General features: G+C 48.6%; 1 protein-coding gene and 1 non-coding gene across 3 annotated transcripts; one reads left to right on the top strand and one right to left on the bottom strand.

Annotated features, from left to right (window-relative positions):
* The first annotated feature begins 7,396 nt into the window (after positions 1-7,396).
* On the top strand, positions 7,397-7,468 carry TRNAQ-UUG (transfer RNA glutamine (anticodon UUG)). Its single transcript has one exon. It is a non-coding gene; the product is annotated as a tRNA-Gln (tRNA).
* A 1,703-nt stretch (positions 7,469-9,171) lies between these two features.
* Positions 9,172-13,590, bottom strand: GNGT2 (G protein subunit gamma transducin 2). Of its 2 annotated transcripts, none has more exons than XM_071577163.1 (3): positions 13,019-13,590; positions 12,027-12,122; positions 9,172-11,110 (listed from the first exon to the last, which is right to left on the bottom strand). In XM_071577163.1, exons 2-3 carry the CDS (start codon positions 12,108-12,110, stop codon positions 10,985-10,987), a joined length of 210 nt encoding a protein of 69 aa, XP_071433264.1. In that variant the 5' UTR covers positions 12,111-12,122; positions 13,019-13,590; the 3' UTR covers positions 9,172-10,984. The 2 variants fall into 2 exon arrangements, with proteins under 2 accessions (XP_071433264.1, XP_071433265.1); XM_071577164.1 differs by lacking the exon at positions 13,019-13,590 and adding an exon at positions 12,253-12,266.
* Between the last annotated feature and the right edge of the window lie 49 nt (positions 13,591-13,639).

The raw sequence follows: 13,639 nt of genomic DNA on the forward strand, positions 1-13,639 counted from the left end.
TTAATACTTGAAATCTCTGGCTCTCTACTCTTTTTGTTTCCAGCCTTGCACAGAGCAGCATATTCAGACATCGGTGATTATAATTCTTGTCTTTTCCGACAGCAAGCGGTTTGAGAACTGGTTCCAGCTGTACAATTGAAGGATAAAACACAAAAAAAAAAAAAAAGAATTCCCAAATCCCACCCCAAGCAATCCTGTTGATCTGGTTGTTGCAGTGAGAAGATCTTGACCTAAAAAAAATCTGATGATTCAGGGAAATCTTTGATGCTTTTCCCCCACCCTCCAGCCGCTCCCGTTGCCGTCGTTTCGGAGCGGTCGGTGCTGTGTGGCCTTGGGGGGGAATCTCGTTGTTTTCCCGAGGGGAATTATTTATATAAAGTGATTTGCAGTAAGGAAAAAGCCTCCCAAGTATCTCCTGTCTTTCTCTGGAGCTGGGAAGAGGGAAAGAGGGATTAAGTGGGATCCCAGCATGGCTGGGTGGCAGGAGATGGGAGTGAGATGGATCCAGCCTGGAATGAGCAAGAAGGGAAAAATTCCCTAGTGAGCCCCAAAAGCAGCAGGAAGAATTCCCAGGCCTGCAGTAGCTCCTCTGTCCACTCTCTTTGTGCCAATAAAAGGGAATTCAGGGGAACCCAAAATTAGGGACCATCAGCTCCTTGTTTTCCTCTCAGTAGGAGGAATTTGGGGTTATTTTATTCCTTTGAATTTTTGTGCTCTGTGAACAAGGAGCAGCCCCAGCCCTGCCCCATCCAGGGGGTTGGCTGTGCCCTGGAATATCTGTGGGATGAGGAAAGAAGCTCCTAATTTGGGCCAGGGGATGTAGGGAGGCTCCAGGCAGGATTGGGAATTTCTGCTGGATGCTGGGAGGAGTTGGAGGCAGAGCTGGTGCAAGAAGGAAAGCAAAGCACGTTGTGCCTCTCTGGGGAGATGCTGCTCTCCTAATTCCCAGGGATGAGGATGAAGAAATTCCCACTTGGTGCCATATCCCGGGATGAGCCACCGCCGTGCCGTGGAGAAATTTGGATTTGGGGGTTCACCTCAGAGTCTCTTCTGCTGTTCAGCTGGAAGAGAAGGAACAAAGAATCCCAAATCCCAGTTGGTGCTTCTTCTCTCCTGAGCTCTGATGCTTTTCCAGCCTCCAGGAACATCCGTGGGCTCGGCAGTGGGATCGTTCTCCCTCCCTGGACCCGCCTGAGGAGCATGGAATGGTCTCCTGGAATCAAACCAGAGGAAAATCCACTGTAAATATTGCAAAGAAACTGCCTCTGAGTTACACTTTATGTTTCCTGGGCATTTGGGTTTGGGTTTGGTTTTATTTTTTTAGTGTATAAAGAAGAAAAGGAAGAAAAAAAAAAGAAAAAGCAGTAAAAGTAGTTAATCAGTGCCAGAAAAAAAACCTCTTTTTTTTTTAATTTCTAGCTCCAACTTTTTTGAGTGGTTTTTTAGACTGAGAAAATCCATCAGAAACGCAGACTTGCTCTAAGACAGTTGAAGACATTTCCTTAATTTAATTCCTTTTGCTCTTCCCTCCCTGTCCCTGCTGCTCCACACAGCACAGGCTTTTGGATATTTGGGGAATTTTCTTGTTTTCAGAGAAGGTTCTGGATTTTCTTGTTTGTTTTTTTTTTTTTTGTTTTCTGGGGGTTGTTGTTCTCATTTATTTTCTTGGGTTGTTTTTAATTCCTTTTTGTTCCTGTTGTAGCTTTTTTGGTTTGGATGAAATGGGTGTGATCCTGTGAAAGGCTTTTTCTCCTGAGGGGGCACGGATGGATTTGAGCATCCCAGGCTGGGACTTTTCCCGGGGTTTTAGCCAGGATTTTTCCCAGGGTTTTAGCCAGGATTTGGCTGTGGATTTGCTTTGGGAGCAGCAGGAACCAGCAGTGCTTGAGCTTGGGAGGCTTCAGGTGTTGGTTGGAGGTGACAGGGGACTTGGAGCCTGGAATTTGACCTCGGAGCAGTGCTTGGGAATAACTGATCAAGGCTGGAATTATCTTGGGATGACCAACAGTGGCTTTAAACCAACGTGGGGAGGAGAGATCTGCCCTTTGGTTGAATCAACCTTCCTTCAGGCTTTGACTTTAATTTGAATTTTTTCTGGTGTTTAACTCCTTGCTGAGATCCAGAGCAGAGCAAGACCAGCCAGAGGCTCTAAAATCTGGAATTTTCTCTCGGAGGCCGTGCAGGTGCCGCGAGCTGGAGACACACACGTGCAAACTACCTCAGAGCTGCTGGGGGGTCCTGGGGGATGGATGGGGGTCCTGGGGGATGAATGGGGGTCCCTCCTCACCCCCCATGGCAGGACCTCCCCTACAGCACCCCCAGCTCAGCAGGGATCCCCCCCAGGAAGTGGGGAGGAATTTCTGGCATCACAGTGTGGTGATGGGAGAGGAGGAGGAGAGCTGAGGAAGGCTCTGGAGGATGCCAGGAGGGCAGAATTGTGGAGCCCTGGATGGTCAGCCCTGGGCTGGCTCTGGTGTGCATTTGCTCCCTGCTGCTTTGTGGCTGTGGCAGAGAATTCCTGCAGTTTTTGTTGGAGATGGAATACCTTGGAACAGCCTCCTCCACAGGCCCCCATGGCAGGATGCTTGGCCAAACCATGGGATGCTTTGCCAGGCTGGTGGGATGCTCTGTTGGACCATGGCAGGATGTTCTGCTGGAATCATGGCACTGGGATGCTCTGGTGGACCAGGGGATGTTCCACTGGGATGGTGGGATGCTCTGCTCTGCCATGTTGGAATGCTGCTCCAGACCATGGCACTGGGATGCTCTCCCAGGCTCTGCTGGAACACTTTGGCAGACCACAGCACTGGGATGCTCCACAGGAATGTTGGGATGCTCTCCCAGGCTCTGCTGGAACACTCTGGCAGATCATGGCACTGGGATGCTCCACAGGAATGTTGGGATGCTCTCCCAGGCTCTGGTGGAACACTTTGGCAGACCACGGCACTGGGATGCTCCACATCCCATCCCATCCCCTCCGGAGCATCCAAACCCATGGAGAGGATTTGGGTGCTGTGGATCAGCACAAGCCCATTCCCAAAGGGATATTTTTTCCTTAAATCCAGAATTAATCATTAATTAAGCCCCAGGAGTCAGGATGTACAACAGCTGAAGGCATTTTTGGGGAATTGGTCTGTGCAAATCCACACCAAGTCCGGCAGGAAGGAGTTTCCAGGCGTGTTGGGGAAGGGAAGGGCTGATCCGGAGCACGGAACGGCGCTCGGCTCTCCCATCACTTGGTGCCTCATCCCAGGAAATCGATGGGACTGACTGGAATCAGGGCAGGAAGGAATCCTGAAAATGCCCCCAATTGCTGGAGCTCTCCCATCACTTGGTGCCTCATCCCAGGAAATCGATGGGACTGACTGGAATCAGGGCAGGAAGGAATCCTGAAAATGCCCCCAATTGCTGGAGCTCTCCCATCACTTGGTGCCTCATCCCAGGAAATCGATGGGACTGACTGGAATCAGGGCAGGAAGGAATCCTGAAAATGCCCCCAATTTCTGGAGCGTTCGTTACCCGCCCAATCCCGCCGGTTCGTTGGAAGCACATCCGGATCCAGCCCGGGATGGAATTCCTTGACTTCAGGAGGAAATCTGGCCTTAAACCACCACCCTGTCCCTGTGCCTCTGTTGGATTTGGTGGATGAATCAGAACCCAGCAAACTTTTGGGTGGCTCCAGAGGAGGGAAAAGCCGCCGGGAATGCCGTGATATTCCAAGAGCCTGGAATGGCTGGTGCCCTTGGAGCACCCGGGCCCCATCCCGGGCCACGACCTTCTATATAACCAAGTCAGTTTTGTTTATCTACCTCTTAGGCAATAGATGAACTGTAGGTAGTGGCAACTCCACAGGCTGTAGTTTAGGGGGAAAAAAATTAAAAAATAAAAAATAAAAAAAGGAAAAAAAAAAAAAAGAAAAAATTACTCTCTTTTTCCAAAGAAAAATGTTCTTTAAAAATAGATTTTATGGGCTTTGTTTTCACTTTTTAAAGTGGCCATTAGTTGTTGAAGCTCCAGACCTCACCAGTCCCAAAGCTTTGGGGTTGTGACTGATTTTATGATTATTATTTTTGTTTGTTTTTAATCCTTGATCTTCCATGAATTTTTTTGCTGTCCTTTAGAACTTGGAGATTTCCTTCTTCCCTCTCCAATCCCCCTCGCTGGGCTGGGGGACTCACAGTGGATAATTCTGTTGGGTTTTGGGTTTTTTTGGGGGGGATTTTTGGGGTGATGGAGCTGAATTTGAGGTGCTGCATCATCAGTTTGGGGCCACCCAAAGGTGCTGCTGCTCCTCCAAGACGATTTCAGGCTATTTAGGTAAAAAAATTGTACTTTCTGTGATATTGTTTTTCCTCTTTTCAGCTGAGTTTTGCCTTTTCCCCCTCCCTCTCCTCTTCTAATCCATGTTCTTCCCTGTTCCCCCTGGCAGGAGGGACGTGGAGTTGGGATTATTGGATGGATTTGGGCTCAGTTTCTTTAACAATGAGGATGGTTTTCTTTTTTTTTTCTTTTTCTTTTTTTTTTTTGCCACAAACCGTTTTATTCCACTGATTTGTTTTTTAAAAATAAAGAGAAAAAAACAGACAGAGAAACAAGAAAAAAAAAACAATTTGAAGTGTTTGTGTGGTTTTATGGGGAGGGGGAGGAAAAGGAGAGAAAGAAAGGGGGGAATGGAAGGAAAGGGAGAAATTGAGGGGAAATGAGAAAAGATTGAAGGGAAAATGAGAAAAAATTGAGGGGGAAATGAGAGAAAAATTGAGGGAAAATGAGAAAAAATTGAGGGGGGAAATGAGAAAAAATTGAGGGAAAATGAGAAAAAATTGAAGGGAAATGAGAAGAAATTGAGGGGGAAAAAAGAGAAGAAATTGAGGGGGAAAAAAGAGAAGAAATTGAGGGGGAAAAAAAGAGAAGAAATTGAGGGGGAAAAAGAGAAGAAATTGAGGGGGAAAAAGAGAAGAAATTGAGGGGGAAAAAAAGAGAAGAAATTGAGGGGGAAAAAAGAGAAGAAATTGAGGGGGAAAAAAAGAGAAGAAATTGAGGGGGAAAAAGAGAAGAAATTGAGGGGGAAAAAGAGAAGAAATTGAGGGGGAAAAAAAGAGAAGAAATTGAGGGGGAAAAAAGAGAAGAAATTGAGGGGAAAATGAGAAAAAATTGAAGGGAAAATGAGAAAAAATGGAGGGGGAAATGAGGAAAAAATGGAGGGGGAAATGAGGAAAAAATTGAGGGGGAAATGAGGAAAAAATTGAGGGGGAAATGAGAAAAAAATGAGGGGAAAATGAGAAAAAATTGAAGGGAAATGAGAAAAAATTGAGGGGGAAAAGAGAAAAAATTGAAGGGAAAAAGAAAAAATGGAGGGGGAAAAGAGAAAAAAATTGAGGGGGAAATGAGGAAAAAATTGAGGGGGAAAAGAGAAAAAATTGAGGGGGAAAAGAGAAAAAAATGAGGGGAAAATGAGAAAAAAATGAGGGGGAAAAAAGAGAAAAAAATGAGGGGGAAAAGAGAAGAAAATGAGGGGGAAAAGAGAAGAAATTGAGGGGGAAAAAAGAAAAAATTGAGGGAAATGAGAAAAAATTGAGGGGAAAATGAGGAAAAAAATTGAGGGGGAAATGAGAAAAAATTGAGGGGAAAATGAGAAAAAATTGAAGGGAAAATGAGAAAAAATTGAAGGGAAAATGAGAAAAAATAATTGAAGGGAAATGAGAAAAAATTGAAGGGAAAATGAGAAAAAATTGAAGGGAAAAAGAAAAAATGGAGGGGGAAATGAGGAAAAAATGGAGGGGGAAATGAGGAAAAATTGAAGGGAAAATGAGAAAAAATTGAAGGGAAAATGAGAAAAAAATGAGGGGGAAAAAAGAGAAAAAAAATGTGGGGGAAAAGAGAAAAAAAAATGAGGGGGAAAATGAGAAAAAATTGAAGGGAAAATGAGAAAAAATTGAAGGGAAAATGAGAAAAAATTGAAGGGAAAATGAGAAAAAATTGAGGGGAAAAAAGAAAAAATTGAGGGAAATGAGAAAAAATTGAGGGGAAAATGAGGAAAAAAATTGAGGGGGAAATGAGAAGAAATTGAGGGGGAAAAAGAGAAAAATTGAGGGGGAAATGAGAAAAAAATTGAAGGGAAAATGAGAAAAAATTGAGGGGGAAATGAGAAAAAAAATGAGGGGGAAAAGAGAAAAAAATGAGGGGGAAATCAGAAAAAATTGAGGGGGAAATGAGAAGAAAAATTGAGGGGGAAATGAGGAAAAAATTGAGGGGGAAATGAGGAAAAAATTGAGGGGGAAAAGAGAAAAAAAATGAGGGGGAAAAGAGAAAAAAATGAGGGGGAAATCAGAAAAAATTGAGGGGGAAATGAGAAGAAAAATTGAGGGGGAAATGAGGAAAAAATTGAGGGGGAATGAGAAAAAATTGAGGGGGAAAAGAGAAAAAAAATGAGGGGGAAAAGAGAAAAAAAAAGAGGGGGAAAAGAGAAAAAAAAGAGGGGGAAATCAGAAAAAATTGAGGGGGAAATGAGAGAAAATAGAGGGGGAAATGTAGAGAAAGGAGAAAATGGAATGGAAAAAAAGTAGGAAAATAGAGAAATAAAGGGGAAAATAGAGAAATAATGGGGTAAATAGAGAAAGGGGGAATAGAGGAGGGAAAAATAAATAAAGGAGGATTAAGGCTAAAAGAAATAAAAGGGGAAATGAAGTGGAAAATAAAGAAGGAAAATAGAGGGAGAACAAAGGGCGAATAGGAGGAAATGGATAAATAAATGGAAAATAGAGTGGGAAATAAATAAAGTAGGGAAATAGAGGGGAAAAGAAAGAAAGGGGGAGTAGAGGAAAAACAGATAAATAAAAGAAAATGGAAAATAAAGTTGGAAAATAAAGAAGGAAAAGGAGAAATAAAAGGGGAATAGAGGAAAATGGATAAATAAATGGAAAATAAGAGGCAAAACAGAAGGGGAAGAGAAATAAAGGGTGAATGGGGGGACATGGATAAATAAATGTAAAATAGAGTGGAAAATAAAGTATGAAAGTAGAGAGGGTAAAGAAGAAATAAAGGGGGAAAAAGAGGGGGAAAGAGATGGGGGAAAGTAAAAATAAAGGGGAAATAGAGGAAAAGCAGATAAATGGGAAAACAGTGGAAAATAAGTAGGAAAAGAGAGAGGAAAAAGGAGAAAAGAGTAACGGGGGGAAATGGATATAAAGAGATGGAAAATAGAGGGAAAATAAATAAAGTAGGAAAATAGGAAAAAGGAGAAATAAAAGGGGAATGGGGGGAAATGGATATAAAGAGATGGAAAATAGAGTGGGAAAATAAATAAAGTAGGAAAATAGAGGAAAAACAGGGGGAAAGGAGAAGTAAAGGTCGCAGGGACAGCTGGAGAGGCCGCGCGGAGCCTCCCGATACACCCAGCGGTCCCATGGTGTAATGGTTAGCACTCTGGACTTTGAATCCAGCGATCCGAGTTCAAATCTCGGTGGGACCTCGTGTTTCTTTTCCCTTGCCTTTTTCTTTTTTTTTTTTTTGTTTCTCTTCCATCTCTCTCCGTGTCTCTCGCCGTCCCCTCCTCAGGGCCGGTCTCAGGGCCGCGGGTCCCGCACCGGCGCCCGCCGCGTTCCGTCTCGTGAGGGGGCTGCCGCTCTCCTCGCTGATTGGCTGAGCTGCATGTCACTCTTGGAATCCCGCGTTTCTATTGGTTATAAGCACTCTTCGCCCCGCCTTTCACCCCGGCAGCACGGAGCCCTCAGGGCGGGTCCGCGCCCTCCGGTTCCCATCGCTGATTGGCTAAGATTGCTGTCACTCTTCCAAATCCTTGTTTCTATTGGTTGCAACGCCCCTCGCCCCGCCTCCCTCCTCAGTACCCGGAGCCTTCACGGTGGTGGGTTCGAGCCCTCACAGGGCTCCACGCTCTCCATTCCCATCGCTGATTGGCTGAGTGATCTGTCACTCTCAAATTCCGTGTTGCTATTGGCTGATATCGCGCTTTGCCCCGCCTCCCACGCGAGTTGCCTGGAGGGCTCACGGAGGGGGCTCGCGCTCCGTTTTCCATGGCTGATTGGCTACACGAGCTGTCACTCTTCCAATTCCTCGTTTCTATTGGTTGGACGCGCCCTTGGCCCCGCCTCCCCCCTGAGGGACCCCCGAGCCCTCATGGCGGGTTCGAGCCCTCACGACGCGTCGCGATCGCGCGTGGGCGCTGAGAGGCCCCTCCTGCCCGTCCTTAAGCCGCTGTTGCTCCAGTAGCGCCCCGAATCCCTCCAGCAGCGGCTTAGCCGGCTCTGACGCAGGTTTCCAGCCGTTTAGCGTCGATTAACAGGTCAATCCCCTCCGGCCGCGGCCCCATTATCGCCCCGGATTAGGGGCAGCTCAGGCCCAGGTGAAGCCGATCACCTCAGGAAAGTACGAATTTCCTGGTTAAATAGCCTGGAATTGTCTCGGAGCGGCGGGTGTGGGAAGCAGCACCCAGGGGTGCTCCCCAGATTCAGCTCCATCACCTCCCCAAAAAACCCAATGGAAACACTGAGGCCATAAAAAACCCCAATTCTGCCACCACTCCAGAAAAACCCACCAAAAGCATCAAAAAACAGAATTCTGCCACCCCCAAAAAACCTCAGTAAAACCATCAAAACCCAGAATTCTGCCACCTCCCAAAAACCCCAAGAAAACCATCCAAAAACCAGGATTTTACCACCCCCAAAATTACTCAATAAAACCATCAAAACCCCATTATTTTGCCACCCCCCAAAAAAGTCAACAAACTTATCAAAATCCAGGATTCTGTCATCCCCAAAACCCCAATAAAAGTGTCAGCTTCATAAAAAAACCCACCAGAATTCTGCCACTCCCAAAAACCCCAACAAAACTATCAAAAAAACAGGATTCTGCCACCTCAAAAAAAGCCCCAACAGAACCATCAACTCCATCAAAAACCAAAATTAAGCCCCAGTGCATCAAGGAAGTGAAGATGATGGAGGAAAGATGGAAATACCCAAGTTCTAAAGGAAAAAAATAAAACATGGAAGATGGAGCATTAAAAAAAAAAATAATTAGTCCCAACCCAGCATTTGGGACTGGGGAGGTCTGGGTTGCTTCAAGGTGAAAAGAAAGCCCATAAATTCTATTTTTAAAGAGCATTTCCTGCCCCCTCAGTGCTGCAAGAAAGACAAAAGCTGTGGCTGAGCTGGAGGGTTTATTGAGCATCTGGGAGAGAGGACAAAACCACCTTTATTTTGCTGAGTTTCAAGCAGTGCCAAGTCCATCTCCACGAGGTTCTGGAGCTCCAGGAGAAGCTTCCACAGCCCCACAAGTGGCTCCTGCCCCATCACCTTTTCCCAAAAAGGGAGGGGGGTGGGAGAGCTCTGCTCCTCTGGCAGGAATGGTCAGCACGAGGCAGGAGCAGGTTGGGGACAGCTCATGACCTGAGGGAGTCAGAAATTAAAAGAGCTGCTGCTTCTCTTTGGGGGTTTAAGATCTGGGGAAGTTTTGGAGCAGGTTGGGGACAGCTCATGACCTGAGGGAGTCAGAAATTAAGAGCTGCTGGTTCTATTTGGGGTTTGAGGTCTGGGGAAGTTTTGGAGCAGGTTGGGGACAGCTCATGACCTGAGGGAGTCAGAAATTAAAAGAGCTGCTGGTTCTCTTGTGGGGTTTAAGGTCTGGGGAAGTTTTGGAGCAGGTTGGGGACAGCTCATGACCTGAGGGGGTCAGAAATTAAGAGCTGCTGGTTCTATTTGGGGTTTGAGGTCTGGGGAAGTTTTGGAGCAGGTTGGGGACAGCTCATGACCTGAGGGAGTCAGAAATTAAAAGAGCTGCTGGTTCTATTTGGGGTTTGAGGTCTGGGGAAGTTTTGGAGCAGGTTGGGGACAGCTCATGACCTGAGGGAGTCAGAAATTAAAAGAGCTGCTGGTTCTCTTGTGGGGTTTAAGGTCTGGGGAAGTTTTGGAGGGTTTTTCCAAAGATTGGATGTAGCTGGAAAGGATTTAAAACAAAACAAAACCAATCCCAAACAATAAATCCCACAGATCTTCCCTGCTGAAGGAGTCAGGAGCTGGCTGTGCCCCAGCTTTTTTCTATCAAGCAGGGGATGAAATTTGTCCTGTAAAAACTTGGGAATAGGAGGATCCTGGCCTGGCATTGCTGTCTTAGGGACAGAGAGTCCCATCTTGCTCCAGGGAGCTGCAGCTCCTCAGACTGATGGGACACTGTGGGATGAGATCTGGGAGCCCCCCTGGGCTTGGTGGCAGCAGAGGGGAGGTGACACAGTGACACTGGGGCAGTGCTCGGAGCCACCACGGGCACAAAGCCCCTTTTCCCACGGCTGGCAGGACCTTTCCAGAGGAGGAAGCGAGACTGGGAGCTGGAGTGGCACCTCCTTCCTTCCCGTGCCCGATCCCACACGGGGTGAAGCCCCCCCAGCCCGCAGCCCCCCGTGCGAGGTGCAGGGTGGGCACGAGGCAGGGGGTGCAGGAGGGCTGGGCAGTGCTGGGGGATCCTTAGGGATGGAGAGGATGAAGCTTCAGAGCCCCGGAAGCCTCAGAGCAGCGGGATGGGCTGTGCCAGAGGGGACAGCTGAGGCAGCCGGAGTGGATTCCTGCCGGGAGGCTCCTCTGGAGCCAGCGGGGCTCAGCTCGGGGGTCTCTGGGCTTGGAGATGTGTGAGAGCAGCCCCGGCTCGGTGTTTTCAGCAACCCCCAGTTTGCTCTGGCTGCTGAAAATGCAGAAGTTTTGCTCGTGGGAAACCAAAGCTCAGCTGTGAGAGCACAGACGGCGACGCTGCGGCGGCTGAACCTCAGCCCTGGTAGCAGCAGGGGGGAAATCGGGTTTTTTTTGCTTTTTTCTTTATGTTTTTGGTCTTCTTTCTTTTCCTTTTGCTGTCCTTTAGCTGCACTACGCTGTGGTTCTGGGCTCCCCAGTGCCGAGGGCAGACTAGAGGGAAAGCAGGTTCCTGACAGTCCTGGGTTGCACGTGGGAACATCCCCGTGCCTGGCAGTGCCAGAGGTGGGGGGTCAGCTTATTGTACAGCCTCCCTTCTCCTTAAAGGGGTTCTTGTCCTCAGGGATTCCTTTCAGCAGCGGGTCCTCACCCGCCATGGACTCGATGTACTCCTTGAGCTCTTTGCCAGTCTTGGAGACCTGCCAAGGAAGGAAACATTCCGTGTCTGGGATGGAATCCTCACTGCGGAGCTGCCTGTGGACCTTGCGTGCAGTGGGAGAGGGAACCGTGGCCAGGAATGTCCCACCTGGCATGGGGTGTCCCAAGAGTATCCCTGGGTGTTCTGGACACCTTGCCAGGTGCTGTGGGAAAAGGGAATTGTGGCCATGGACATCTCACACAATATGTGAGGGTCCCAAGAGCATCCCTGGGTGTTCTGGACACCTTGCCAGGTGCAATGGGAAAAGGGAATTGTGGCCATGGACATCCCTCTGGATTGGGGTATCCCAAGACCATCCCAGGATGTTCTGGACACCTTGCCAGGTGCTGTGGGAAAAGGGAATTGTGGCCATGGACATTCCTCTGGATTGGGGTATCCCAAGAGCATCCCAGGATGTTCTGGACACCTTGCCAGGTGCTGTAGGAAAAGGGAATTGTGGCCATGGACATCTCACACAATATGTGAGGGTCCCAAGAGCATCCCTGGGTGTTCTGGACACCTTGCCAGGTGCAGTAGGAAAAGGGAATTGTGGCCATGGACATCTCACACAATATGTGAGGGTCCCAAAAGCATTCCCAGGGTGTTATAGACACCTTGCCAGGTGCAGTAGGAAAAGGGAATTGTGGCCATGGACATCCCTCTGGATTGGGGTATCCCAAGAGCATCCCCAGGGCGCTACAGGCACCTCACCAGGGGTGGGGTGGGCTCTGGGACATGGGGCTAAGGGGGGATTGTTTGCTTGGAGGGGAGGGGTGGAGTGCAGGTGCTTCTGCTGCATTTGGGGGTTGATTTTAGGGCTTGTGGTTCTTTTCCTTTGCAGCAGAAAAGAAAGTCACTGTCAGGTCAGAAAGTTACCCCAGGAAACAGCCCCTTTATGTTTTGGGTGAGAAACTCACCATTTGCCTCTCATTTTTCACCTCTTTCTTCAGCTGATCCAGCTCCATCTTCAGCAGCTCCTTCTCTGTCATGTCCTGAGCCATTTTGCCCTAGAACTGCAGGGAAATGGCTCATTATTGGGATTATTCCTTTGTCCCCAGTAGTATTTCAAATCCCCCCAATGTCTCAGCTGCCCCCAAGGTGAGGGATGGGGCTGATGCTGAAAGGAAACCCAGGCAGGAACACCTTTCATCCCAGATTTCGTTTGCTGTTTCTCAGCAGGGACATGGAACAGCAGGTGCAGTCTGAGGGCAGAGGAGGAGGATCCAGCCTGGGTTTTAAGGAGGTCTTTGCCACCACAGATACTGTTTCCCAAGAGGTGAGGTGGATGAGAGAGAGGATACCCAGGTCTGCAAACTACACCTCCCTGATCAGTGTCCTTGATCTGGGCAACAACATCTTTGGAGGTTTTCTAAGGAACTAAATACATTTCAGTTTTTATTTCCTTCTTACCCCTCCTTGTACCTTTCCCCCAGGTATTTATAACATGGATTATGGCTCTTCTCTTGCTCTGAACTTGACTGTTTTTATGCAGGGGCATCACTTGCTGCCACCTGAAAGTTTCTGGGGCTGTGTGGGCTGGAAAAGCCCAACTCTTTTTCCACAAAAGCCCATCCAGCATTATGTGAGATGCCCACAGAGTTGACCTGCACTTCGAGATCTATTTCCATGTTAAAACTTGGGTTTAAAAGCCTGGCCAGAATATTTTATATAAAACTAGTGGTGCTGCAGCTGAACTGTGCCTGCTCAGAGGGTGTTGAGCCCGTGTGTGCAGACCCTGCTGTGCAGGTGTGCCCGGTGCTCCTCTGCCATCCATCCCTCGGGGCACAGCCAGCCTGGGAGCTGCAGGAGGAGCCAGAAGTGGCACAGCCACGCTGCCAACCCACGGAAAAAGTGGCTCCCAAAGCAAGAGGGACCCCACGATGCACCTGGAAGCAGCAAAGCCACTTACCTGGGGGGGCAGGGGGCTGCCCCTCTCTGCGGTGGAGACGCTCAGAGCCCCATCCCAGGGGAGATGCTGCTCTCCTGCTCGGAGCTTGGAGACTCCTCCAGCTCTCTGGGGCAGTGGGGAGCAGATGTCTTTGGTCCTTAAGCTGATAATGGACTCAGGAGAATAAGCTGGTCAGGTGTTGGGAATTAGCCTCAAAGTCCAGGGTAATCAGTGGTGGGGCTGTGGGGAGGGTGAAGATGGGGAGGAAGAGTGGGTGGGTGACTGGCTGGGACACCTGGGGAGTCCTTGAGATCATGCCATGGGTGTCTGAGCCTGTGGGGTGTCCAGATCCTGCCCTGGGGTGGTGGGATTGACCTCTTGGGGGAATCAAAGCAGCTTCCACCCAGTTCAGAAGGGGAACTGGGCCCAGGGGAGGTCTGGGGGCTCCCACAGCCTCGTCAGGGCCTGGAGCAGCTCAGGAGGCTCTCGGGCCTTCAGGGTGTGAGGAGCTGGGCCGGTGCCGGAGGAAATCCATCATTTCCCTCGTCCTTGTGCTGGAGGGGCTGCAGGCTCAGGAAGGGCCAAGCCCTAACGTGGGGTTGCTCTTGTCTGGCTGGTGCAAAGTCACCAGGGCTGAGGATG

The sequence above is a fragment of the Pithys albifrons genome, chromosome 25 (assembly GCF_047495875.1).
Source record: "Pithys albifrons albifrons isolate INPA30051 chromosome 25, PitAlb_v1, whole genome shotgun sequence".
NCBI lineage: Eukaryota > Metazoa > Chordata > Aves > Passeriformes > Thamnophilidae > Pithys > Pithys albifrons.

Excerpts from the sequence above, each read along its gene's own strand:
- GNGT2 (XM_071577163.1), bottom strand. The coding sequence starts at position 12,110 with ATGGCTCAGGACATGACAGAGAAGGAGCTGCTGAAGATGGAGCTGGAT. Across the intron at positions 11,111-12,026 it reads TGAAAAATGAGAGGCAAATG|GTCTCCAAGACTGGCAAAGA; the intron begins GTGAGTTTCTCA and ends CTTCCTTGGCAG.